The sequence below is a fragment of the Ceratotherium simum genome, chromosome 6, assembly GCF_057802395.1.
Source record: "Ceratotherium simum simum isolate JZ-2026a chromosome 6, ASM5780239v1, whole genome shotgun sequence".
In the NCBI taxonomy this organism is placed as follows: Eukaryota; Metazoa; Chordata; class Mammalia; order Perissodactyla; family Rhinocerotidae; genus Ceratotherium; species Ceratotherium simum.
Window position 1 is genome coordinate 89679231 of NC_141905.1, and position 27216 is coordinate 89706446.

General features: G+C 50.8%; 1 protein-coding gene across 11 annotated transcripts in view; it reads left to right on the top strand.

Annotated features, from left to right (window-relative positions):
- Positions 1-1020: 1020 nt before the first annotated feature.
- Positions 1021-27216, top strand: part of LRRC27 (leucine rich repeat containing 27) — a 43070-nt gene continuing 16874 nt past the window's right edge. For 5 of the 11 annotated variants that reach the window (XM_087432883.1, XM_087432892.1, XM_087432890.1 and 2 more), the window contains exons 1-8: positions 1021-1097; positions 2532-2801; positions 5686-5816; positions 8190-8410; positions 10308-10366; positions 16756-16908; positions 24159-24534; positions 25704-25850. In XM_087432883.1, the coding sequence (XP_087289009.1) occupies positions 10348-10366; positions 16756-16908; positions 24159-24534; positions 25704-25850 (695 nt within the window). In that variant the 5' untranslated portion in view covers positions 1021-1097; positions 2532-2801; positions 5686-5816; positions 8190-8410; positions 10308-10347. The other 6 variants (XM_087432885.1, XM_087432887.1, XM_087432888.1 and 3 more) reach the window with 6 other exon arrangements.

Here is a 27216-nt window from a genome sequence, read left to right on the forward strand (position 1 = left end):
AACGACTGATTGTAAACTTTAGACATCACAGAATAAAAATCCACAGCGTGCAATACACAGGCAGTCACGCCTGTGCGGAGGACTAGTAGAACTTCAGCCCCAAGGCCACATGCTCCCCCTCCCCTACCTAAAACCCCAGATAAAACTCTTGTGTGTAGCTTTTTGGGGAGTTCGGGATTACAGCGTGAGCTGCCCGTTCTGCTTGCTCAGCGCTTTGCAATAGAATTCCTTTCTTCCACTAGACCCTGTGTCAGAGATTGGCTTGCTGCGTGACGGGTGAGCGAACCCACTTCAGGTTCGATATCAGTTCGCGTAACGACATCATCCCCTGGTGGCTCTGGTCCGACTGATACAGGTGTCCACGATCCTCCACCTGAGCGCCACAGGACCGGCTAATCTGAGCCACGATGGTGCTCTCATTTCCCTTCTGGTGACAGGTCCAGATAACTGAAGCAACTCTGGCCAGGAGATCTTAGAGGCAACTGCTGGGGGCTTCTGGGAAGGATGCTTCCCTGTGACAAAAGGAAGGGCCCCTTCTCCCGGATGGCGGGTGTCCGCGTGAGACGGCGGCTGTGACAGCGATCCGCGACCCTCAGGGACCTGGGTCTGCCTGCTGCAGACGGCGAAGTTAAACAGCGGGAAGGGCTTTCAAGTTCTCGAGACCAGGTCGGTCAGCCCGAAATCCAACTTTCCGGGCGTTTATGGGGCGGTGCTCCGGCGGGCCGCTCAGGCCCCGCCAGCGCGCGCCCCGCAGACGTCTTCCTCCTGCCCACGACTCTGCGGCTTCGGCCACCTGTCCCCTTTGTCCAGGCGCTCCAACAACCTCTGTGTGTGTCACCGCCCGCCTGGCAGAGGAGGTCGCAGGCGGCGGGCCAGCGCCAGGGACCCGAGCAGAGACGCGGCCGCACGTGCAGGCGCCCCGCGCGCAGGCGCACCACACCCTCCGCGGCTGCGCGCCCCCCGCGCGGCTTGGCGCCTGCGGGCCTCCGTAGGCCGGCGTCTCCATGGCGACCGCGTGGGTCGGGCGGCCTCCATTGTTGGGCTGCCGCTCTGCGTGCCCCGGGCGTGCGGCCTGCTAGTGGGGCGGAGCGCCGCAGGTGAGGGGGGCGCAGGAGGCGGGGGGCTCCAGGGTAGGGGCTGCCGGGCCAGGAGGCGGAGGTCGGTGGGGTGGGAATCGGGGGCGCAGCTGGTGAGGTAGGAGGCGCTGAGGCGGGGGGTACGGGGCGGAGAGAGCGGGGGATCCGGGGTGCTGCAGGTGAGGGGCGGGATCCCGAAGGCGGCAGTGGGGTGCGCGGAGCTCACGGGGCCCGAGGGTGGGCGGGCGGCGGAAGGTAGGTGATGCTCCGGCCCCGCAGCCCGTCGTGCCCTCTCTGGCTGCCTGGGCCCCGGGTGCTGCCCCGCACAGGCTGCGCCCCCAGCCGCACCCCCAGGCCTGCAATGCGAGGCCCAAAGCGTCAGGGCCAACCCAGTCTGGCGCGAATGGGGAAACCGAGGCAGGGCGCGCTGGGGACCTGGAGCAGCCCCCAGGACCCCGTGGAGCCCGCCCCGCCCCTCATTTTTGGGCACTCTTGTTTTGCTGTCGGTTTTAAGACATTTTCTCTGTTGAGAGGTTTGTAGGAGATTGAAGCCTCTCTCCACTCCAGGGTCATCGATGATCCGCAGAAAAGGACCCACCAGCGAAGGCCCAGGGTCTCCGGGGAGTGCAGGCGCCTGTGGGGTCCACCGCACTCATTAATTGCTTGACTTTTGGGCAGGTCCTCAACTAATCCAAACCTCATATTCCTCATCCCTAAAATGAGAACGAAGTCTGTGTGCACACACGGGTGTAACGGCCCTTGGGCTGTCCAGTGGATCGTATTAGTGAACGCATGCATGTAAACCCGTAGGCCTTCCAATGCTTGTTATCATTGCTGGATAAATTGTTTGGAAATTACATGTGGAAGTATGCCTCACCAAATGAGGTTTTGGTGCAACAGTTCTTGAACTTGGTGTTGAGCAAAAGTATTGCTGACAACTAAAATTCAAGATTCTATTTTGATACGTTTTTCCCAGCGCCTAACTTCTGCTCACCAGTCCCAGAGCTGGTGTCTGAGCCAAAATGGTAAACACAAGTAAGGCATGGTGGAAATGGCACAGAACCACAGCAGAAATAAGAATCTGTGCAAATTTAGGAGCCCCGCCCTCCTGCGTTTTGTGGAAGCAGTACACTAGTTTACCGACTTGGACACATTCTTATCTGTTTTCGTCCCTAAAATAGCCATTCCTATTTTGCATCATTGTGTTTTCCAAGAGTCAAAATTTAAATCTTGGAACTCCGTGGTACAAAGTGAGGAGCAGAATATTTTAATCTGAACCTTCTTGCATTCCAGTTTTTTTTTTTACAAATTTAAAAGTCAAATTGATGATACTGTTTATTAAAAATGATGGTTTTGTAAGCAAGTGAAGTCGTTGCAGAGCTGGCCTGTAGCCTGCCCGTCCTGCCTGTGTGAATGTGTCTGTACCCAGTTGTTGTCTCCCCTCCCTGTCTCCAGGTGACTCCAGACGGAGGAGGATGAGCGGTGGACCCCAGAGGATTGCTTCCTGCTGCCTGACTGCTGGAGGGGAGCTGCTCTTACAGGATTTGCCCTGGGGCTGCTGGTCCCGAGGGCCTCGCAGGTCAAGCCAGGAGCACGCCTGCCTCCCCGTCCAGAGACATTCACGGGGGTGTTAAGGGGGTCATCTTTTCTTCCTCACCAATTTTAGACTTGAGTGAAAGTGGCCTTCACCATTTAGGAGAGATCTTTAAAATCCCCGCCCTTAAAGTAAGTGGGGCGTTCCTCCGGGCGTTGTGCGCATGTGCTGTGTAGACAGAAATGAACACTTCAACTCCGAGGCTTTCACTTGTAGCTCCTCTTTAGGAGAGAGACATTCTAGAGTGAGATAGAGGAGGGTGAGCCTGGGTTTTCATGTGCTGCTCAGAACAAAAGGAGTTTGGGGACCAGCCAGTGGAAATACCGTGCAGAGGTGGACTAATGTCCTCTCTCCCCTCGGGAAAGGCTTAGGCACCAAAAAGTCCGTGGTGGAAACCACTGCCAAAGACACCGTTGGTCTCTTATTTAAAACACAAAACCCCTAAAAAAAACCATGCAATATTCGAACAGTTAAAGCCTGTGTTTCTCACCCACGCGTTATAACGTCACTCGCGGGTTTTGACTTGTGCCCAGTGCCTCCGCCAGGTCGGGCCCCTGCCTGCTTACAGTGTAGCCGGTGCTGTCTCGTCCCCGTGATTTCTAGAATAAGGTTCTGTCACAGCACAGCTTTGACGTGAACCCGGCGAGCTGCTCACCAGCGGTGCTCTCACTGCCCAGTGGTCACATAATTTCCTTAAACCTCATTTGTCTTCTTTTGGAATATGGGAATGAGAATATTTTCATGGGTTATTGTAAGAATTAAACGATAATGCATATAAAGCCCAGTTCCACACGACACATTGCACCGTTACAGTGTTGATTGACAGTCTTACAGAAGCTGTATACTTAGATTTTAGGTGGCTGCTTAATTCACTAAACCTCACGATTGAGTGTTGCATACCCTGTTTTCGCTGTCGGGGCCAGCATTGGCCCCGTCTTTCCTTAGCACCATCCTCTTGGAGTGAATCGCTAGGTCATCAGGGCTCCTGTAATGCATGTGTCACTTTCAATGAAGCAAATGCTCTCAACTCTAAAATCCAACAGTGTCATGAGGTTTATGTTACCTTTATGCATAAAGGAAGAAGGAGGAAATTCCAAAACCCTTCTTCAGGCTTAATAAAGGAACTTCATAACTATTTATGCCTTTCAGAAAACAGCTGTCAATATAAATTTTACTACCATGGCAACAAATAACAGAACACAGGAAGGGCCCCCATCGTCACACTATCTCACGGGACCGAAGCGGAAGGACGGGCTTGTGTGATGCAGTCCACTCGCCTTTACCCGAACCAGCTCTTTGACGAGGAGTAGTGCCATCTTTTCTTGTCTTTCTGAGAATCCTTTTTCTGGCGTTTAGGAGGATCTGTGGCTTCAGAGCTGAGCACTAGAACTAGCCTGCCCTGAGAGAAAAAGAGCAGGCCTGAGGAGCTTACAGCCCACACTGCAGCCGAGGGCTGAGAGCGGCACACCTCGAGGTGTCCATGTGTTGCGTGTCTGTAATCGCCAGACTGCATCCCAGAGACTGTGCCAGCCGCCAGCAGGGCGTGACTGTGCCCATGTCTGAGCTGACTGAAGACTGTTTCCATGCACTTACAGAGTGTGGCTTCCTAGCCAGTGTCTCTCAAGTTTCTGCCATAACTCACGAAGGGACCGGGAAGGTGGCACTGGTCGTGGAATTGGGAGTGGAGAAACTGAGACTGAAAAGGCGCGGCCTGGAGCTCTTTGCTGTGCTCAACAGGTCTTTCATAGAAAAGGTACATAATCACGATGGCTGACGCTTACCCAGCGCTCCTGCGTGCCAAGCGCTGCTCACTTAGCATCCCCTGGGAGGTGGATCCCATGGCCCATTTTATAGATGAGGATGCTGGGGCACAGAGGAGTTCAGGAACTTGCTCAAAGTCACACAGCTCAAAGGTTTCGAAACCTAGATTTGAACCCGGGCAGCCTGGCTTCCAGGCTGGTGTTCTTAACATCTGTTCTCTGCTGCCTCAGAAGTTAAAGATGTCTAAATATGTACATATATAATATATAAAGTAATGTAAATATATACAACATAAAACAGCATTAAACAAGATATTTTTTAAATTACCCATAATCCTGCCACACTGACTATAAAATTATATATATACATTTTACGTGGCTAAAATCTGTGTCTTACATTTTGTCTTCTACCTTCTCTTGCTACAGTCATGCGCCACACAGCGACATTTCGGTCAACGATGGACTGCGTATACGATGGTGGTCCCATAAGAATAGTGCCACATAGCGTAGGTGTGTGGTGGGCTATACCACCTAGGTTTGTGTAGGTACACTCGATGATGTTTGCACAGGACGAAATTGCCTAAGGACGTGTTTCTCAGAGCGTATCCCTGTCATTAAGCCACACATGACTGTATCTTATTTATGGTGATGACTTAAGAGTCCACTGATCTGTTGTATCAAACTGTGTCTGAAATGATGGTTACTGGGATTGTGTTTGTGTGGCTGTCTGTCGTAGATAATGCCGCAGCAAATAGCTTGGTGCTTGTGTGTCTTAGTCTCCTTTTAGTTACCTCCTTGGGATGAGTCCCTAGAACCAGACGTGGCTCTTGCTGTTGATTCGCTGAGTCGCTGCGGCTGCAGCGAGCGCTAGGACGGCGGAGCCTGAGTGTGGGCCCAGGAAGGAGAGCAGTGATTTTGAAAGCCTTGGAGAGTACGTTGCGTGTTAAAGGATGTTTGTAGAGGAACTGATGTGCTCAGTGGTGGCGTGTGAACCGTCAGCGGGAGAGAAGCGGTGTCTCTGGGTCAGAAAGCCCCGCTTGGCTCCAAAAGCTGTGCGAGGAGGCCTGGCGCCTTTCCCTCTGTTCTCATGTCTGCTGTTTGAACTGTTTACTAAGGGTAAAATACCATGCTTTTCTTTTAACTTTGTACGTATGATTGCAGTGGCTAGTGGTTCTTTTGGAAATGCTTGTAGGAGACACATCATGTTTTACAATTTAGTTGGTTGACTAAACATTCTCTCTTCTTTCCCTGGAAGCAATTGCATCTTCAGAGAAACGCCCTCTGTGCGATTCCTAGAGATTTCTTTCAGTTACTGCCAAACCTGACTTGGCTAGACCTCCGGTTTAATAGGATCAAAGCGCTTCCTTCTGGGATCGGCTCTCACAAGTAAGTTGTCTGTTTATATTTCCAGATCTGAAAAATCATCACCGCTAAAATGCCTGAGCGCCCATGCTTTTCCTGCACAGCCCCTACACTGAATTTTGACTTCAAGATAGAGCATTTAATAGTGTTTTTAAAGCCAGCTAAGAGGTACGCCAGCTGCATGGACCAAGTGCACATAACTATGATTGTAATTTAGGATATTTCATACCACAAGGAATGCTGGTGACCACAGTGCCTTTGCTGCACAGGCCATGTGGTTTTTGCAGCAGCTGGTTCCACCTCTGACTCTTGTCATGTGAAGCTCCATGAAAGGTCAGAAATACTGCTGATGAATTACAACCAGCTACTCGGCTCCTGGGGGCCCATTTGTATCTGTACTGGTTCCTGGTAGATAATGAGAATTCTTCCCATTTTGGAAAATTGGAAAACCCAAGGTGATCACTGTGTGCTGTCCTCCCGCATTCTGCCACCCTGACACAGGGGTTTCCTAGCGCTCCCACTTCATGCCTCCCCTCCTCCTCCTCACCTGCGCCCCTCCCCACAGCCAAGGGTCAGCTGGCGTCCTCGCTCCCTCCAGGAGTCACACTCACTGTGAGGCCACCCTCCTCTCCTGACCCCTTCGCCTTCAGTGCCCAGTCCTTCTATGCCAGTGTTTCTTAGCCTTTTGAAAACCTTCTGATAAACATTGCAGGCCCTCCTTTAACATGAATGCATCCTGGGTGGAGGAAAGCACGTACAAAGGCCCTGAGGTGGGCGTGTGCTTGGTGGATGGAGGGACGGCAAGGAGGCCAGTGTGGTGGAACAGAGGAGGGGAGAAGTAGTGGGAGATATGTGTGGGGAGGGTTGGCCAAGCTTGTAGGCTGTGGTTCCAATTTTGGATTTCATTCTGAAAGAGCTGGGAAGTCACAAGAGCGTTTGAATGGAGAGGGGTGGAATTTGACTCAGCTTTAAGATCACTCTGCAAGGAGGATTAGGAGGCCAGTTATGAGGCCACTGCAGCTGTCCACGTAAGAGGCAGTGGCCTGGGCAAGGCTGGACCTGGCAGAGCTGTGGGTGGACTCGAGAGCTGGTGGGAGTCAGGTTGGATGTAGGGCGTGGGAGGAAGAGAGGTGTGCAAGGGTGACCCCCAGTTCTGACAAGAGTTAAGTGTGTCCACAGAGAGCCATGGTGGCCGCTGTGAAACAGCAGAGCGGAGCCCTATAGAAGGCCTTTCACTTGCCTGAACTGTAGTCACTGTTCGTAGAAGTATGTTTTAGGAAGTGAGTATTGTGTCACATGTCACAGTTGGAGAACGTCTGCCTGGGTCATCTGTGCCTATCAGGCTCTGCAAGAAAGCAGCTAGTTTCTAATGACCAGCGGGTGCCTGCAGCAGGTGGAAAGAGCCGGGAGCCGTCTTCCTGGAGCTCCAGGGACGACGGGGGCTGCAGAGCAGGTCACCTGCTGAGAGTCGTGCCGCTGCTCGCAGAACAGTGTCCTCGGCTCCCACCAGGCCAGGCGCAGCTGCCGAGCCCCGTCTGCCAGCTGGTTGTGTGACAAGTGGCTGAGTTCTCTGGGCCTGCCTCGCCTGGTCCCTCCCAGCCTGACCAGGTGGCCCTGTGAGTCTCCTGCGCTTGTGGTCAGGGTGGTCAGGGAAGGCCTTGTTCTCACAGGAGCATCGTCTTCTGTGTTTAGAATAATTCAGTGCTTTTGTCGGTGCTCAGCTCTGGGGAGTAATTGCTACTCAAAGGGTAAGGCAGACAAAAGCCATCCCATACGCACTCTTCTTCCTTCTAAATAAATACGTGGTTCTCAGATTCTGGAAGTCTTCGATTTTGTCAGTCAAAGCCAGCTGCTTAATGTTTAAGATATAATTTTGCATGTGATTTATAACCAATTATATCATTAAAATTAGATCAGCTTGTTGAAGAGCTGAAACATATTAATTAGAAATTTTAAATAATTATGGGTTTATTAAAAGGCTTAAACTTTCCAAAAAGCCTAATTAAGACAGTGCCAGTATTAATGTTCTCCCCTCCTCAGTGTCTTGGATATGAGGAGGCAGAAAGGGATTACAAAACTCACATCAGTGTGTGTGCTCCTTAGGTAAGCCACTCCCCTCCAGTGGAGTTGTGTGTTGAAAGTCAGGGAAATGAAATAAGGGATTACTGACAGTGTGTAAGAGATTAACATCTGTAAGCTCATCATCTGAAGTGTGCACGAGTATTTTAATACTGTGTGAGGTGGGAGAATCCCCTGTGCACTTTCAGGGTACTAGTTGGCTAACATGCTCCCCCCCTAAACAAACACACCAGCCAGCAAGTGTGCTGGAACGTTCCGGGCCTTGAGAGACCTGGTGTTGGAGAAGCTGAGGGCTCTCCCACCTGCCGCCGTCCGCAGGTTCTGATGAAGAATCTCGCGGAGAGCGGACGCTGTCCCGGTCGGCGGTCTCTGTATGTGCGACGTGAAAGGGCCTCAACCAAAACCAGCCGAGGGAGGTCAGCTTTGTGTCCTGTGTGTCCATCAAGAAAAGCGTAATTCGTAAAGTTTATTCCCTTAAAGCTTCGAATATTAAGGAAAATCCAGAGAAGTCGATGGAGAAGAAATTGTCCCGTCCTCAGGTAATCTGATTTTCCTTTGGGATTGCTAATCAAAAAATTAAACTTAATTTAAATGGAATACTTGCTAGAACTCTCAATTGTGTGTCTATGAAATTGTATTTTCTCCTTTCAAATCTCGGGGACCCTGGTCAGTTATGATGTTGGATTTTAATTTTTTCACCTTCCAGGACAAAATGAGAGTTGAGGCAGCCGTCCACCCTAAGCGTCGATTCCCTCACGGGGTTTGTGCGAGCGCTCAGCTGTCTGTGCAAGCCACTGCTCCTCTCTGAGGAATGTTTTTTGGGAAAGGAAGGCTGATGATGTGGGCCGCGGATTGGCCACACTCAGGCCCCTCTGGGTTCACCCGTCGGTTTCCTGGACTCTGAGGGCGTGGAGCCTGCCACACGCCTGTGATCCAGGAGAAGCGGGCGGGGACTTTTCTCCAGGCGGTTGAGAGGTCTTCCCCACAGAGGCAGGCGGCCGTCCCCATCACAGAGCAGCCCCACGCCTCGATCAGCATCCCTGAGGGCCCTGGACTCCGGCCAGCCCTCTGTCTGCTGCAGTGTGGGTGCGCTGGGCTGGCAGACTCTCCTGCAGTGGTTCCAATGGTTCTTTTTGTGTGTGTGTGTGAGGAAGATCAGCCCTGAGCTAACATCTGCCAGTCCTCCTCTTTTTGCTGAGGAAGACTGGCCCTGGGCTGACATCCATGCCCATCTTCCTCCACTTTATATGGGACGCCGCCACAGCATGGCTTGACAAGCGGTGCGTCGGTGCGCGCCCGGGGTTCTGAACCGGCGAACCCTGGGCTGCCACAGCAGAGCACGCGCACTTAACCGCTTGTGCCACTGGGCTGGCCCCCCAACGGTTCTTCAGACGGTGTCTCGGTGAAGTCCAGGGTGGAGCAGGTCCTGGGGGACGAGGACGAGGGTCCTGCCTCCCATTTGAGTGCCTGTGAGAAGGGGCCTTTGGAGCCCTGGGCTGAAAACACTGAATGAGCAGGGTATTTTCCGTCTATTTATGCCAGATTTCAGCTGGGGATCCTTGAAAAGTAAAAAAGAAAGAAAGTGATCATTAATATATGGTACAGTCTTAATTAAACGTGAAAGCAAAAAGAAGCCTAAGAGAGTAAAAGGGGCAAGATCAAGTTTAATGTGAAATATTTATTTTCCCATATCATTCAATTCGTAAATTGTTATTGGGTACCTTCTGTCTATCCCATCTATCTGTGTTTTATGCTACATTTTATAAAGGATAGTAATAGGTGTTAAATGAGAGGAGGGATCTGTGGTAAACACATGGAGAAGCGCCGCTTAAACCGTGTTTCCTGCTTTGAGCCTTCTCAGAGTCCTTGTATGCTCATTACTCACCCCGAGCAGAGCACATGATCTGTGGCAGAAGTCTCCTAAACATTTTTGACCCCAGAAAACGTTTTCACAGAGCATCTTAAACACTCGGACCCCTCCCAGCGCACCTCGGGCGGCACTGGTAGGTGGTGAGGATGTCACGGGGGTGGGGCAGCCCAGGCACACGTTCTCAGCGGGCGTTTGGCCCCGGCAGGCATTTGGTGATGTCTGGAGATTTTGTGGTTGTCACAGTCTGGGGGCAGATACTCCTGGCACTAGTGGGGAGAGGCCAGGGCACTGTTTCCACCCCACGAGCTACGGGACAGCCGCCCAGCCAGGAACTGCCTGGCCCCGAATGTCAGCAGTGCAGAGGCCGAGAGCCTGGCCTAGGCTGGGCCGTGGGCCGTGTTTACTAACGGCCGTAGACAGTCGTGGGGCGGTGGTAAACGTGTGTACATCTGTATTGGAGTTGCCCCCTTAAAGAGCAGACAATGAAGAAATTTGATGGTATATTTTAAGGATGGTCATTTTATTTTCTGCTGTTTAAATTACGTATTTTTTGTTTTGTTTTAAAGGCATTTGAAAACTTTGCTTTTAGAAAGAAATCCTATCAAAATGTTACCTGTGGAGCTAGGTAAGTGTTAAAACAATAAAACAGAAGATGGTTGTAAAATGTGGTCCTCTGAAGTCACTGGAACGTGTGATGGAAATCTCAGGCATGACACAGGAGGGTGGGCTGGCTGATGTCTCAAACCCCCTCTCCTTCTGTCCTTCTAGCCTTCTGGGCTCAGACATAGTGCAGCCCTCCAGAGCTGTCGATATGCTCACGTGTGTTCTACATATGAAGTATGACACATAAGCATAGTGTAAGAAATGATACAAATGGGGGGCTTTGTACCCAATGCACAGCTAAGGAAACTGACAATCACCGTCCCTTTGTAGGCCGTGTGCCCTCTGATTCCACCCCCTCCCCGCAGAGGGAACGCGATCTGTATTCCTCATTCCCTTGTTTCCTTGGGAGCTGTACCGCTTACGGATCCCTAAACAATATGTTTAAAGGCCTCCTTTCGGACTCATTATAGGTTGGGTCATGCAGTACGTATTCTTGGTGACTTGTGCATTTGGCTCAGCACTGTTTCAGGGTTCGTCCACGTAGACGTGTGTAACTGTAGTCATTTGTTTTTGCTCGCTTCACCTGCCATATGCTCTCTGCTCCGCGTCTGTTTTGTCTCGTGGGTTTCTGCTCTTGATCGTCTTTGCTTTCTTTAGGTTTGACTTGCTGCTCTTTTTACTGACTTAGTGAGGTGCAGGCTCAGAGTGCTGGTTTTGAACTTTTCTAATCTGTGCGATTACACCTATAACCTCCCTCTGAGAACCTCCTTGGCTGCGTCCCACAAGTTTCAACATGCGATATTTCATCATCATTCAGCTCAAAATGTTTTCTACCTCACAGTGACCACGGGCTCTTTGTAAGTGTGCTGCTTAATTACAAACAATGGGAGATTTTCTGATTACCTTTCTGTTACTGAGTCTAGTTGAATGCCACATACACTGTGATTCCGGTTATTTGGAACTTGCTGAGGCTCACTTTGCGGCCCAGGATACGTCAGTTCTGTCTGGTAAATGTAACCTTGTGCACTTGAGAAGAAGGACTGTCTTCTCAAGCTATTATTTGGTGTAGAGTTCTCTATATGCAATTCAGGTCAAGTTCGTTAATAGTGTTCAGATGATCTGGATCCTTGATTTTTTGTCTGTTTATTTTGTCAGTTCCTGAAGAAGAGTGTTAAAATCTTCTACCGTGGTTATGGATTTGTCTACCTTTCCTTTTAGATCTGTCAACTTTTGCTTTATAGATTTTGATACCATGTCATTGGTTGAATAAGAATTTAGGATTTTTATATTTCCTTGTTATTTTTTCTATTCTGGTGTGTGTGGTGGTGCCTCATTGTGGTTTTCATAGCTGTTCCTCCGATGGCCAGTGATGTGGAACCTTGTTGCGTGCGTCTTGGCCATTCGATAGGTGTTGGTGTGGCCACTGCGGCCGCTTCACGTACTGTTTGCATGGTGTATGTTTTCTTTCTTTTACCTTCAACCTCCCTGGGTTCACCCTGTCTGTGTTTATAGTGTGTTGCTGCGAGGCAGGGTATAGTCGGATCTCACTCTTATCCAGTCGGACAGTCTCTGCTTTTAATTGAAGTGTTTAGTCCATTAAATTTAATGTAATTATTGATATGAATGGATTTAGGTCTGTCATTTTACGGTTTGTTTTCTGTTTATCTCGTTTGTTTTTTCTTTCTCTGTTTCTACTTTCCAGTTAACTTTGAGTTGGGTGGAGATTATGTAGACTTCCATTTTCGTGTTTTTATTGACATTCCTTCAGCGGTTTACTGGTTGCTCTGGGGATGACCGTAAACTTCTGTAGAGCGAGCACTGTGCCAGGTCACAGGAAGCGTAAGCTCCTTATACCCATACAGAACCCTTACTCCACGCTTCCTATGCCGTAGTCCTGTGCGTTATGTCCACGTGTGTTATAAACCCACAATACAGTGCTGTAGTTTTTGCTTAAAGCAGTCATGTAAATTGTAAAGAAATTGAGGGAAATAAAAGTCTTTTTTTTTTTGCTTTAAAGGTATTTATTTATTTATTTATTTATTTATTTTGGTAAGACCAGCCCTGAGCTAACATCCATGCTGATCCTTCTCTTTTTGCTGAGGAAGACTGGCCCTGGGCTAACATCCGTGCCCATCTTCCTTTACTTTATATGGGACGCCGCCACAGCATGGCCTGACAAGCAGTGCCTTGGTTCGCTCCCAGGATCTGAACCTGGGCCACCAGCAGCGGAGCGCGCGCACTTAACCGCTACGCCACGGGGCCGGCCCTAAAAGTCTTCTGTACTTACTGGATATTTAGCATTCGTGATCCTCTCCATTCTTTGCTGAAGATCCACGTTTCCATTGGCATCATTTTCCTTCAGCCTGAAGAACTTCTCTTCTGATTTCTTAAAATCAGTCTGCTGGCAAGGAATTCTCTTAATTTTCATTTTTCTGAAAATGTCTTTGTTTTGCCTTAATTCATAAAGGATATTTCTGATTTAGAAATATGGGTTCAATTTTTTCATCCAGCACTCTAAAGCTGTTCCAGGGTCTTCGGGCCTTGGTGCTCACTCCCGGGGTCCTCCTGGACCGCCGTGCTGGTTGTGTCTGGTCAGTTTCAAGATTCCTCTGTGTCTTTACCTTTCAGCAGTTTGACTACGATGGACCCAGGTGTGGTTTTCTTTGTACTTATCTTGCTTGCAGTTTGTTGAGTTGATTCAGTTTTTAAATTCGCATCTTTTGCCAAATTTGGGGAATATTTTGCTCATTATTTCTTTAAACATTTTTCTGCTCCTTTTCTCCCTTTTGCCTATATGTTAGACCTTTTGTTATTGTCCCACAGATCACTGAGCTTCTGTACATTTTAAAAAGTCATTTTCTCTTCTTCAGAGAAGATAGAAAAATATCTTCAAGCTCAGGAGTCTCTTTTCCTGTTTTCTCCAATTGGCCGTGAAGAAATCTAGTAAATTTTTTTTCAGATATTGTGTTTTCAGTCCTAGACTTTTCGTATTTTAAAAATAGCTTCTACTTTTTTTGCCGAGAGTTATTTTTTTCATTTGCTGCAAACACATTTTCTTTCATGTCCTGGAGCGTAATTATGATAGCTCCTTCCTTCCACTAGTCCGCTAGGGCTGCCATAACAAACTACCACAGACTGGGTGGCTTAAACAACAGAGATTAATTTTCTCCCAGTTGTAGAGGCTGGAAGTCCCAGACGAAGGTGTCAGCTGGCTCAGTTTCTCCCGAGGCCTGTCTCCTTGGCATGTGGACAGCTGCCTTCTCTCTGTGTCCTCACAGGGTCTCTCCTCTGTGCACACACATCCCTGGTGTCTCTTCCTCTTCTTACAAGGACACCAGTCGGGTTGGGTTAGGACCCACCCCAAGAGGCTCATTTTACCTTAATCACCTCTTTAAAGGTCCCATCTCCAAATACAGTCACATTTTCAGATACTGTGGGTTAGGGCTTCAACATATGAATTTTGAGGGGACACGATTCAGCCCATAACACTACTTTAAAATTCTTGTCTGCTAATCTGGGCTATCTCAGAGTTGATCTCCATTGCTTGCTGTTTCTCTCAAATATGGGTTGCATTCTCCTGTTTCTTTATATGTCCAGTAATTTTGGATTGTATCCTAGACATTGTCAGAGATACGTTGTAGAGAGCCTTGAGTTCTGCTATCTTCCTCTGTAGAGTATTGATTTTTTAAAACTAGCTATTTAAGTTGACGGGACTAAAGCTGCAAACTCAGTCTCTCTTGTAGTGGGCAGTAGGTGAAAGCTCGGCTCCGTTCTCTTAGCCTCGGCTGTGTTGCTCGGAGTCAGTCCCGTGTGTGTGAAATTCAGGACTGTGCAGAACTGATACGCAGACTCGTGGGGTGCCCCTTGCAGTTCTCTTCTTTCTGGAATACACCCCTCACTTTTTGCTACCATGCTAGCTCTGAATCTGTTCTCTGGCCCCGCAGGTTGTTGCGACTGTGTAGGTTTCTCGCGTGTTGTAGCCGCCCTGGGTGGTACTCTCTGGGGCCTTCCCTCAGGCAGAAACCCACACAGACCTATGCTGCTCTGGGGTCAGTCTCTTCCTGCAGCTGTCGTCCCCTGTAGCTCCTCCTGCTTTCTGTTGCTCCCCTGCCTACAGGTGGTTGATATTTTGCCCAGCTTCTAGTCGTCTGTGGGAGAGTTGACCTGATTGAGCTGCCCCAACATTATTGGAAGCAGAACCCCTCACGGACCGTTTGTATTACTTTAGTGTTTATCTAGAGACCACCTATGTGTCCTTGACTTGGGACGATCTGCTGTTACCACTTCCTACTCGGAGAACCGTGGTAATGCCTGTCTCTGTTACCTCCTCCCTGCCTTTATGCTAGTTCATAGGTTTTGCTTTCATATGTGTATAAATCCAGTAGACACTTTTTAACTGTCAGAATTGATTTATATGTCCTCACGTGCTTACCCTTCCGGTGCTCTTCATTTCTTGATGTTCTGTGCTTCCGTCTGGGTTGACTGTCGTGGCCTGAGACCTCTTTGTAATAGTTCCTTTAGTCTGCTCGTAATGAATTATTCCAGTTTGTTTTTTTAAAAAGTCATCTTTATTTTTCCATCATTTTTTAAGGATATTTTGGCTGAGTATAAGAATCTAGTTTTGGGGATTTCTCTCTACTTAAAAAATATCTTTATTGTCTTCTGGCTTCCATCATCTGTTGAAAAGTCAGCTGTCAGTCTTAATGTTTTTCCTTTAAAAGTAATGTATCTTTTTCTCTGGGTGCTTTAAAATTTTTCTTTGTGTTTAATGTTCAGCAGTTTGTCTGTGATGTGCCTGGTATAGTTTTCTTTGTATTTACTTTATTTGGGGTTTACTGAGGTTCCTGAATCTGTTTATGGATGTCTCTAATTAGATTTGGAAAATTCCTGGATATTGACATTATTTCTTTAGCTATTGCTTCTTTCTCATTCATTTTTCCTCTCCTTCTGGGACTCCAGTTACATGTATGTTGAGATTTTGATTCTGTCCCACATCCCTTGAATACTCTTTTGTTCCCATTCTTTTTTTCTCTCTGGGTTCCAGTTAGTATTATTTTCTGTTGACCTGCTCTTGAGTTCACAGATTCTATCTCCTGCTGTGTCCAGTCTGCTGTTAGACTCATCCATTTAGTTCAGTGGTTTTCAACTGGACTTGAGATTTTGTGAGGGGGAAGATTTTAAATTACTAATTCATTTTTTAAATTGTTATAGGTTGATTCAGATTCTCTATTTCTGTCTGCATCAGTGATGGAATGTCTTCATTTCATCCGTATGTTTGAAGGATAGTTTTGCTGGATTCAGAGGACGTTGTTAACATGTTTTTTTCTTTCAGTGCTCTGACTATATTGTTCCACTGTCTTCTGGCCACCATTGTTTTTGACAGGAAGTCAGCTGTTGTTCCTTTTATGTGACAGTTGTTTTTCTCCTGCTGTTTTCAAGATTCTTTTTCTTTGTCTTTCTGTAGTTTGTGATGTTTCTAAGTGTGAATCCTTTTGACTTATATTACTTGGGGTTTGTTAAGCTTCTTAGAGTATACATTAATGTTTATCATCAAATTGAGGATATATTAGGCTATGGTTCCCTCAGATATTTTTTCTAATCCTTTCTTTCTCTCCTATGACTCTCATTACATATATGTTAGCATACTTGATGTTGTTCCCCAGGTCTCTGAGGTTTTGTTGTTGTAATCTTTTTTTCTCTCTGATCATCAGATTGGATACTTTTTATTTTGTCTTTTTATTGGATACTTTTTATTATGTCTTCATTCACTTACTGTTTCTTCTGTCACCTCATATCTTCTCTTGAGTTCCTCTGGTGAATTTCTCATTTCAGTCTTTGTAATTTTCGACTCTAGAACTGCTATTTGGTTCTTTTTTATAATTTCTATTTTTATTGACATTCTATATTTGTTGAGTCATTTTACTATTTTTAACTTGAATTATTTATACATAGTTTTCTTCATTTCTTTGAACATATTTATAATGACTGCTTTGAAGCTTTTGTCTGCTTAGTCCAACATCTGGGCCTACTTGAAGACAGTTTCTTTTGACTGCCTGTTTCCTGAATATAGGTCACATTTTCCTTTCCTTCTAGTTTTTTTGCTGAAAATAGACATTTTAGGTAATATAGCAACTTTGTGTTCTGATTTCTACCTGATGGCTGTTGTTGCTACTGCTGTTTGCTTTATTTTATTTATCTAATTTTGTAGCTGGCCTGGTCTTATCCATGGAATCTGTCTCCCCTGCAGTTTTTTTTAAAGCAAATTTCAGATGTCTGTTGTATCATTTTACCCAAAATTCTCAATAGGATCTTTTTTTTTTGTAATGGGCAAACAATTCGTACCCTCTCCTCCTTGTTTTCATTCCACAGAAGAATGTGTGAAGTGCTGATTGTTTGTCTTCTCACTTGCAGGGAACGTGACTACACTAAAAGCACTGAACTTGAGACAGTGCCCTCTGGAATTCCCCCCTCAGCTGATTGTGCAGAAAGGGTTGGCCGCTATCCTGACCTTCCTGCGGATCTGTGCAGCAGAACACTCCTCCCCCCGAGACTCAGCTTCTCGAGGTTTGTAGGACGATTATGATGATGAACTGCATTAAAACCGAAGTTAGAAATTTTTAAAATCAGGGCCCCAGGGAGCCTCTCTTCGCTTTAATAATGTCATGAGGAATATGGGAGCCTCGCCTGTCCTCTGCTGGACCCACACAGCACCCTGTTCAAATCTCTGTGCTGACTGGTCAGAGCTATGTCTTTTCCTGGTTCTGTGTTCATGGGTTTGCAGCCTCAGAGCCCATTATAGAGCCTGTCAGGGTCAATTTTGGTAGAAGTTCACTGGGATAAATCAGATGAAACAGTCCTCACCACCAAGCACCAGCAGGCCACTGATTCAGGAATTGCTTGGTCTGTTAGACAACTGTTTAACAATAAGTACAGGAAATGTCCTTACTCCTAGGTGGGTACAAGAAACTAGCATAAGAATGGGCTGTGTGAGTGTGTTTGTCGAGTCACATTTTTGGTGAGTACCATGTTTTCATCGTATTGACCAACAAGCCAGATATTTTCAAAGCTCATGATTTAATCTGACCTTGAATAAGCACCGTCGTTACACTCAGACAAAGTAAACTAGAGATAAAGGAGAATCATAATGAATGCTTACCAAAAAAGTAAGTATTCTGAGAATTAACTTCAGAATATCTAAATTTTTACTACTTAGAACATAGCTTCTATAATTAAGAAAATGCATGCATTTGAAACAATTAGCCAAGGTAGTTATGTATGTGATATAACAGAAATGTACATTTCTGTCTCAGAAGATGTAAGGGACATCCAAAGTGATCAGGAAGTGATGACGTGCTTAGTTAACCTTTACCCCAAATCCAGACAAGTGGCTCTGGCATGCGTGATGTAAAATGTGGGTGTATTTGTAGTGTCGCAGTTTGGGTCCCCAGAAGCAGCTCCTGAGCAGGATTCAAGGGCCAGTGGTTGATTTGGGAGGTGATCCCAGGGCACGCCGTGGAGGCATGAGGGAGCCAAACAGGGCAGGAGGGGGCACCAGCAGAGGTGAGGAATCAGGCAGGACGCTACCAGCAGAGGTGAGGAATCAGGCAGGACGCTAGTGCTTTGTTCTGATGCTGGGGGCTCTGAGGAGCAGGTGAAACTGCTCTGGGCCTCACCTGGTCACATGGAGCCTCTCAGGCCCTGCCCAGAGTTATGGGGTCAGGACTTGTGTTTCACAGGGTCCCCAGGGCACACTGACGTTGGTGAAGGGCTAGTGCTAAACACAGGCCCAGGGCTGCTCCAGCGCAGGGCGAGGGAGTGGGTGTGCCTACTCCAGCACCAGCACTGCTTGGTTGAATGGAGGGCTTCTCCTGGGCGTGGGCACACAGTTCTCCTGCCCTGCAGGCCTGCCTGCACGTGCCAGAGAAGATGCTCAGGCACAGAGACACAGGTGCTGGCTGAAAGTGAGGCCAGCAAGCCATGGAATGGCGAGGGCTGAGGACGCGTGCTGGACGCCAGCGGTCTGCTCCATGCGGTCTGTTTTGTCTGCTTGACCCATTATTGTGAATCTTGACTTTTCTTGTTTGCTAAAGAATATGCTAAGTTTGTCTCTTAATTACAGATCAGAGTCCAGTGCCACCACTCAGAAAGGACGCCAAGGTTCAGAGTCTCTATTTCGAGGTTGAACCCAAAGCCCAAAAGGAGGCCATGTCAGCATCACCTGTGACATAATTCTGTCCTGAGGGATGGTGCAGGAGGTGGGGATTGCTCATTCAGGGTAGATCACTGATGAGAGGACATCTGAGCCTAGTCCTAAAGGCAAGAATATTCTTGGCAGAGGGGCCAGCAAGTTGAGGGACTCTCAGCTGGGAACCAGCTGCTACATCTGAGGAGGAGGCCGTAGGCCTGGGTGAGCGGCGACGGGGGAGTCAGGGCTGAGGTCAGTGAGCTGTTGGCAGGGGACGCTGGCCCTGGGCCGTGGCCAGGACGTGCGTTGGTCCAGGTGAGGTGGGCAGTAAGCAGGGGAGGGAGGGTCTGGTTTACCTTTAGAAGATTGCTCGAGCTGAGGTCAGTGAGCTGTTGGCAGGGGACGCTGGCCCTGGGCCATGGCCAGGACATGTGCTGGTCCAGGTGAGGTGGGCAGTAAGCAGGAGAAGGAGGGTCTGGTTTACCTTCAGAAGATTGCTGCAGCTGAGGTCAGTGAGCTGTTGGCAGGGGACGCTGGCCCTGGGCCGTGGCCAGGACGTGTGCTGGTCCAGGTGAGGTGGGTAAGCAGGGGAAGGAGGGTCTGGTCTACCTTCAGAAGATTGCTGCAGCTGAGGTCAGTGAGCTGTTGGCAGGGGACGCTGGCCCTGGGCCGTGGCCAGGACGTGCGTTGGTCCAGGTGAGGTGGGCAGTAAGCAGGGGAGGGAGGGTCTGGTTTACCTTCAGAAGATTGCTCCAGCTGAGGTCAGTGAGCTGTTGGCAGGGGACGCTGGCCCTGGGCCGTGGCCAGGATGTGCGCTGGTCCAGGTGAGGTGGGTAAGCAGGGGAGGGAGGGTCTGGTCTACCTTCAGAAGATTGCTGCAGCTGAGGTCAGTGAGCTGTTGGCAGGGGACGCTGGCCCTGGGCCGTGGCCAGGATGTGCGCTGGTCCAGGTGAGGTGGGTAAGCAGGGGAGGGAGGGTCTGGTCTACCTTCAGAAGATTGCTGCAGCTGAGGTCAGTGAGCTGTTGGCAGGGGACGCTGGCCCTGGGCCGTGGCCAGGATGTGCGCTGGTCCAGGTGAGGTGGGTAAGCAGGGGAGGGAGGGTCTGGTCTACCTTCAGAAGATTGCTGCAGCTGAGGTCAGTGAGCTGTTGGCAGGGGACGCTGGCCCTGGGCCGTGGCCAGGACGTGTGCTGGTCCAGGTGAGGTGGGCAGTAAGCAGGGGAAGGAGGGTCTGGTTTACCTTCAGAAGATTGCTGCAGCTGAGGTCAGTGAGCTGTTGGCAGGGGACGCTGGCCCTGGGCCGTGGCCAGGACGTGCGTTGGTCCAGGTGAGGTGGGCAGTAAGCAGGGGAGGGAGGGTCTGGTTTACCTTCAGAAGATTGCTGCAGCTGAGGTCAGTGAGCTGTTGGCAGGGGACGCTGGCCCTGGGCCGTGGCCAGGATGTGCGCTGGTCCAGGTGAGGTGGGTAAGCAGGGGAGGGAGGGTCTGGTCTACCTTCAGAAGATTGCTGCAGCTGAGGTCAGTGAGCTGTTGGCAGGGGACGCTGGCCCTGGGCCGTGGCCAGGACGTGTGCTGGTCCAGGTGAGGTGGGCAGTAAGCAGGGGAGGGAGGGTCTGGTCTACCTTCAGAAGATTGCTGCAGCTGAGGTCAGTGAGCTGTTGGCAGGGGACGCTGGCCCTGGGCCGTGGCCAGGACGTGTGCTGGTCCAGGTGAGGTGGGTAAGCAGGGGAGGGAGGGTCTGGTCTACCTTCAGAAGATTGCTGCAGCTGAGGTCAGTGAGCTGTTGGCAGGGGACGCTGGCCCTGGGCCGTGGCCAGGATGTGCGCTGGTCCAGGTGAGGTGGGTAAGCAGGGGAGGGAGGGTCTGGTCTACCTTCAGAAGATTGCTGCAGCTGAGGTCAGTGAGCTGTTGGCAGGGGACGCTGGCCCTGGGCCGTGGCCAGGACGTGTGCTGGTCCAGGTGAGGTGGGTAAGCAGGGGAGGGAGGGTCTGGTCTACCTTCAGAAGATTGCTGCAGCTGAGGTCAGTGAGCTGTTGGCAGGGGACGCTGGCCCTGGGCCGTGGCCAGGACGTGTGCTGGTCCAGGTGAGGTGGGTAAGCAGGGGAGGGAGGGTCTGGTCTACCTTCAGAAGATTGCTGCAGCTGAGGTCAGTGAGCTGTTGGCAGGGGACGCTGGCCCTGGGCCGTGGCCAGGATGTGCGCTGGTCCAGGTGAGGTGGGTAAGCAGGGGAGGGAGGGTCTGGTCTACCTTCAGAAGATTGCTGCAGCTGCTTGTTGGAAGGCATCGTCGGAGGCAGAGGAGGCCGGGCCGGTGAGGAGGTGGAGGAGGGGCCGGGCAGGCGGGGTGTGCACTGTGGAGATGGAGCTGACAGCCTCGCTGGTGGACAGGGTGTGGGGACGCAGGGACAGGGACGGTGTAGGATGACTTAGGGCTCTGACTCAGCAGTTGAGTGGGTGGTGGGGCCTTGCATGGAGACGGGCTGGCTGGTGCAGAACCAGGTGGCTGACCTGGGCTTCTCTGGTGGCCATGCGCACTCTGGATGCTTGTTGTGTGTGTGTGCACCACAGAGATGAGGTGGGGAGCGCCCTTCTTGGCGCCTGAGCCTGGAATCGAGTGAAATGGGAGAGGGGAGCTTGCAGTGTGGATGAGGCCTCGTCGGTACTCTGTGTCTCCTGAAGGCAGGGCAGGAAGAGACCCTGGTGGGTGATGTAGGGGCTTCAGTCAGAACCAGGGGCTTTCGCACATTGGGAGGTGGGCTGAGGAAGAAGAGCAGCAGAGGAACAGAGAGGGGCTTTAGTGGAGACAGGGCAAACTGAGGGGGTGTGATGCTGCAGAGGCCTGGGAGGCATGTTGGGGGGCAGATGGGGGAGGTGGGGAGGTAGGGGGCACGTGGGGAGGCAGGTGGGGGCAGGTGGTGGGGTGGGAGGTGGGGCACGTGTGGGGGATGTGGGGGCATGTGCAATGGCGTCAGATGCTGCCTGGAAGTCCTGTAAGTAAGGATAGAAAATGAAAGTAGCCATTGGACTAGTGCCCTGGAGGTGCCTGGCAGGAAAGTGGGAGTTGGTGAGCCTGTGGGATGGCTGAGGAGAGACAGGAAGTGAGGGCATGGACGCAGCAACTGCTGGACCGTACAAAGTCAGAGCAGGCAGAGCCATGGGGCAGCAGCTGGGGGGCCGGGGTGTAGGGAGCACAAGGAAACAGCAGGCAGACCCCAACACAGGAACATTCGCAAGATGGTCTGTGCTCTTCAAAAGAGAGGGAACGGTGAGGGAGTGTTCCCACTGAAAGAGGCTAGGGCTTTGTGAAACAGAGTGCACTCGGTCCAGAATGTCCTGAGTGACAGGACGTATTGGGACAGTTGGCAGAGGTAAGGTCCGCAGGCTTGATAACAGAAGCTGTCAGTGTCATGGTCCTGGTTTCGGTGGCTGGACAGTGGATTTGTCCTAAGTGTTCTTGATCTGAGGGTGTGGGACCTGTCTGAACATTGCTCCCAAATGCTTTACAAAAGAATACATGGATACACACGTAGACCCGGGGCGCAAGAAGGGAAAGGGGCACAGCAGGCAGGGTGCTAACCCTGTGGCACGGGCGGGGCCCCGAGTTCTCTGTGCTGTTCTTGCAAAATTAAAAGTTAAAAATACATCGAATAATTGGTCAAAAAATAAATATTTCCTGGCTCTTTTTTCATGTATTAGTGTTTTTTGTGCCATGTAGGGTGATTTTTCAGCAATTGTGTACATTTTCCACATTTTGCCCTTTTGCATGACTTTGGAAACGATTTTTGATGGCTTTCTCAGTCCTCTTGTTTGGTGATATTTCCAGGAGTTTCAGTTTGTCTCTGGTTCTAAATTGATTGTCTGCAAGCAAATTGGTCAAATATGCTTATTTCTAGTTATTTGTACTCTGGGGGAATTTTACAACTTCTTAGCACTTTTAAAAGCATATCTTTGCCCATTTTGTAAAGTATTGTCTTTCAAGACGCTGACCCCGAGTGTGTAGCGATTGAGAGCGTGTAGTGGTCGGGAGCATGCGGTCCTGTGCCGTGTCTGGTGTGGCGTCAGCTTAGGTCACAAGTGGCCGCCCTCGGGGGTCCCGCAGGAAGAGCCCAGGGCCCTGGGGTTGTGCTGGGGCGTGTGCAGTAATGACAGCGCCTGACATCAGGGTATTCGCCTGTTTCACACTCTGACCTCTCCTCCCTGATGTGTTTAGAGAAAGGTTTTGCTTAAAAAAAAAAAACTGCAAACCACTGATACTGAAAAATATTTTGTAATTTTTTAATTTTATTTATTTATTTTTCCCCCAAAGCCCCAGTAGATAGTTGTATGTCATAGCTGCACATCCTTCTAGTTGCTGTATGTGGGACGTGGCCTCAGCATGGCGGGAGAAGCGGTGCGTCGGTGCGCACCCGGGATCCGAACCCGGGCCGCCAGCAGCGGAGCACGCGCACTTAACCACTAAGCCACAGGGCCGGCCCGAAAAATATTTTTTAGAATTTAATACTTTAATGTAATTAACATTTAAAATTATCAGTGTTCTTTCTCATCATCTTTCAGCCTGATTGCAGTTTTTATACAAAGAAGGCTGAATCGGTTTAAATTTAATAGATGTATAATCCACTGGAAAAAAAGGTAGAAAATAGCTAAATAGGCTTGAAAGGCTGAAAATGAATTTGCTTTTTACAAGAGGGTAACTTACAGTGGTCAAAGCTGTTTAAAATCTGCTGAAGAACACAAAGGCCCAGGAGTCTGGAGTGCGTGGGGAGGATGCTGTGGCCCATGTGGTGGGCTCGCCCTGCCCTGTCAGCAGGTCTTAGTCTGGAGTGGAAGCCTCACGAGGCCAGGCAGCACCGTCGGGGGGACACCGTGGCTCCAGTCCCTGCTGTGGGATCTGGCACCAATAGTGGAGGAATGCGTTTCAGGGCAATTTTTTCTCAAATAATTTACCTAGAGCTAGAGCTAAAAGTGTTTAAAGTCAACAAAAGCATTGCCAAACAAAAACAACCTGGTATATGGGCTAAAATTAATTAGAAATAAAGATACTAAAAGATCTGAGGGAGAGCGGGAAAGTGTCCTGATTTATATGCATTTATATGGAATGTGAGGGCCTGGGTCAGAGGGAGCCAGTCCCCCCACCTAGGCCTTCTCTGCAGAGGCCTCCAGTCGCCTCCCCTCAGGCCTTCTCTGTAGAGGCCACCGGTCACCCCCCACCCCAGGCCTTCTCTGCAGAGGGAGCCGGTCACCCCCGCCCCCCCAGGCCTTCTCTGCAGAGGGAGCCAGTCACCCCCAGGCCTTCTCTGCAGAGGCCGCCAGTCACCTCCCCCCAGGCCTTCTCTGCAGAGGGAGCCGGTCACCCCCAGACCTTCTCTGCAGAGGCCGCAAGTCACCTCCCCCCAGGCCTTCTCTGCAGAGGGAGCCAGTCACCCCCCCCAGGCCTTCTCTGCAGGGGGGGCCAGGCACCCCCGCCCCCAGGCCTTCTCTGCAGAGGGAGCCAGTCACCCCCCCCAGGCCTTCTCTGCAGAGGGAGCCAGTCACCCCCAGCCCTTCTGAATGGAGGGAGCTGGTCACTGGGCTTGTTTGAGTCTTGGGGGCCCGTGTTGAAGCACAGTCCACTAACAGCATTTTTTTCTCCAGCGATTTCACCAGTTAAAAAGAGGAACCTAAGTGAGCTGCCACATGCCCTGTCAGATTTATTTGAAGACACTGTGCCCAACAGAGAAACTGTTAACTCTCAGGATCGAAAGGAGCCCATGTTAAGAGAAAAGGCAGACTTTTTCCCACCTGTTGAAAAACTAGACCTGAGTGACCTCAGAAAGTCCGCCGAGCCCTCGGAAGACTGGCCGAGTGAGGAGGAGATCAGGCGCTTCTGGAAGCTGAGACAGGAGATCGTGGAGCACGAACAAGCAGAAGTCCTTAAAAACCAGCTCTTGCCGATGGAATTGCCTCCAAACCTCAAGGCAGCGTTAAACACTAAGGAGAAAGAGCGTTCCAACCCAAGACACGTTTTCAGGTAAAATTTGAAAGCAAAGGTGCATTTTCTTGGTCTTTGCAAAGTTGTACTGTTATTTTGTGATTGTCTTTTAAAACGTCAGGTAGACCTGTGTCCGCATTGTCATCATTTATTATGTAGCGGGTGCCAGCGCTGGCTCAAGGTTAATGTTACGTAGAACAGGGCCTCCAAGGAGGAGCTTACACAAGAGAAGAACTCAGATGCCGTGTGTGTGTGTGCACACACGTGTGTGGATGTATGCATAGAGAGAGAGAGAAGGAGAATGGGGCCAGATAAAACATGGTGAATGTAGAGCATGCATTCAACAGGGGATCGTTCTGAGGGGACAGAAATTGGCTCTTGGGGGTGAAGAGAATCTTAGCGGTCACTCTGGTTTGTGGCGCCACATGCTCAGCCCTGCGGACGGCAGAGCCCGTGTCCGGTGCCCCTGTGGTGGAGAAACTCTGTGGAGGGGCCGGTGGGAGAAGTGAGTGTGAAGAGGCAGCGATCCGGCCAGTGTGGGAATGTTCAGGTGTTGACTGCACTGTTCTCTCACATGTTCTGTAAGTTTGAAAATTTTCCAAATAAAAAAATGTTCAAGTATCATTAACCGATTGTAACCTTAAAGAGCTAGAAGTGGGTAATGTGGGTTCCCGGTGTAGCCTGGCGTCGAGTCCGAGGCTGTTGTGACATCCTCAGTCCACAGAGTCACACATTTGAGGACAGTGTTCTAAGCCTCCTGTTAGAAACCTCTCCCTCCCTCCCTCCTTCATTCGCTCATTTTTGTCACGAACGAAGATAACTCATCCAAGTCGATTACAGTCGGCCTTCTCAGGGCACTTGACAGTTTCGTCCATGATCTCCTGCCTCAGGTCCATCTAAATCCTTTCAGATTTAGATCCGGCTCAGAGCCTTTGTAGGTTTACTTGGTGGTTTGGGGGGCGGGAGTGGAGGGCTGGCACCTCGAGGCAGGAGCCCCTCACGAGGCCCTCAGACCCGCCCCAAGCTTGCTGGCCCGGCAGTGGCCTAGGTGGCGGGTTTCCATGGGCAGCTGTCTGTAACTGTTAGGGTCGTTCCAGTGAGCAGCCTTCACGTTGTGAGTGTCTGTTTTCTAATGCCTGTCATCCAGGTGTGAGTGTTCATCGCAGGGTTTTGTTAGAAATGCGGCTAAAAACTTTGTGTGATTCTAGAAGGAAGACACCCTCCTTCAGGGGCGTCCTGCCTGACATCGCGTCATCACACCAAGCTGCGCTCCGAGGAAGAAGGCTGGAGGAGAGCTGGGCCTCGGCCCTCAGAGAGCTCAGGGAGAAGCAGGCTCTGCTGGAGCAGCGGAGAAGGTGAGCGTCGGCGGGGCAAGGGGTCTGTGCCGTGGCCAGCCTGCCGAGGGGGTGCGGGCTCAGACGGAGGTGGTAGTGCCGGGCCTCGCGGGGTCTGCTGTTGCTTCATCTGGAAGCCGACGTTCTGCCTCTCGTCGGGTGTGCAGCGTCCGGGCTGCGTGAGGCCGCACTCCTGAGCGGGCGTGGGCACAGACCACACAGGGCATCCCTCTCACCCCACCTGCCTGCTCTCTTGTATTTTCTTCTGATTTCTTCTTCTTCCTTAATCTGCGCTCCTCTCCCTTCAGTTGCCTGGCTTAGAGGTTTTTTCTAAGGAAAGTTATTTAAAATAACATGCTCATCAGGAAAGTTCACCCTGGCCCCTGCCTCGCTGGGCCTCTTGCTGGCTGCGGTCAGCCCTGACCTGACCATCTCTGTCCTCTGGCTCTGCCGACCGCCCGTCCCCACCGTGCTCTGGGCCCCAGGAGGCCGGCTGGCGTGGACGGCATCCACAGCGCCCCAGTGGCCCTCACCTTCTGGTTGGGTGTGGTCAGTGGGGGGCCCCAGCAGGAGGTGGGAGAGAGGGGGGGAGGGAGGGCAGTGTTCACCCCCCTCGCCTCTCCCCGTGAGGGCCACCTGGGGCTGGCCGAGTCCCTCTCCTGGCTCAGCAGCCACTCCTTCCCTTGTCCCAGGGGCTGGGGTGGCTGCAGCCACGCTGTTCCTCGCACGGCCCCTGCACTGCCCCTCCCCCTGTGAATAGTCCCTTTGTGAATAAACCCTCCTGAAATCATCCTGCATGAATGTGTTTTCTCTCGGGCCCCTGGCGGATACAGACTGTCCACCCATTGTCCCTCCGACACCCAGACAAACTTCTGCACTGGGCTTTCTTTTTCTTCAGTGGAAGGATAGGTGATGTTAGACCCTCAGAACTGGCCCGGGCACACGATGTCCCCTGCCCCAGGGTTATCCTGACATCGGGGATGCTGCCAACTGAGACTTGGGGGTCTGGCCCAGGCTGTGCCGGGGGTCGTGCTGGTCGTTGGCTATAGCTATCGGGGCAGCCACCCAGGCCCGAGCTCAGGTCGCCCCCCACAGAGTCCCCCAAAGTGTCCCTCAGCTGGAGTCCAGGCTTTGGGGCAGGGGGAGGCCCAACTGCCGCTCTGCCACCTGGTCCAGGTGTGGGCCGAGCACAGGCAAGACCCGACGCCGAAGGCACCTGCCCCCGACCCCTGCCACTGTGCTGCCCCCCTCACGGTGCTGTCCCCCCACCCTCTCACTGTGCTGCCCCCTCACTGTGCTGCCCCCACCCTCTCACTGTGCTGCCTCCCCTCACTGCGCTGCCCCCCCCCCCTTTCACTGTGCTACGCCCCCCGTGGTGTCCCCCACC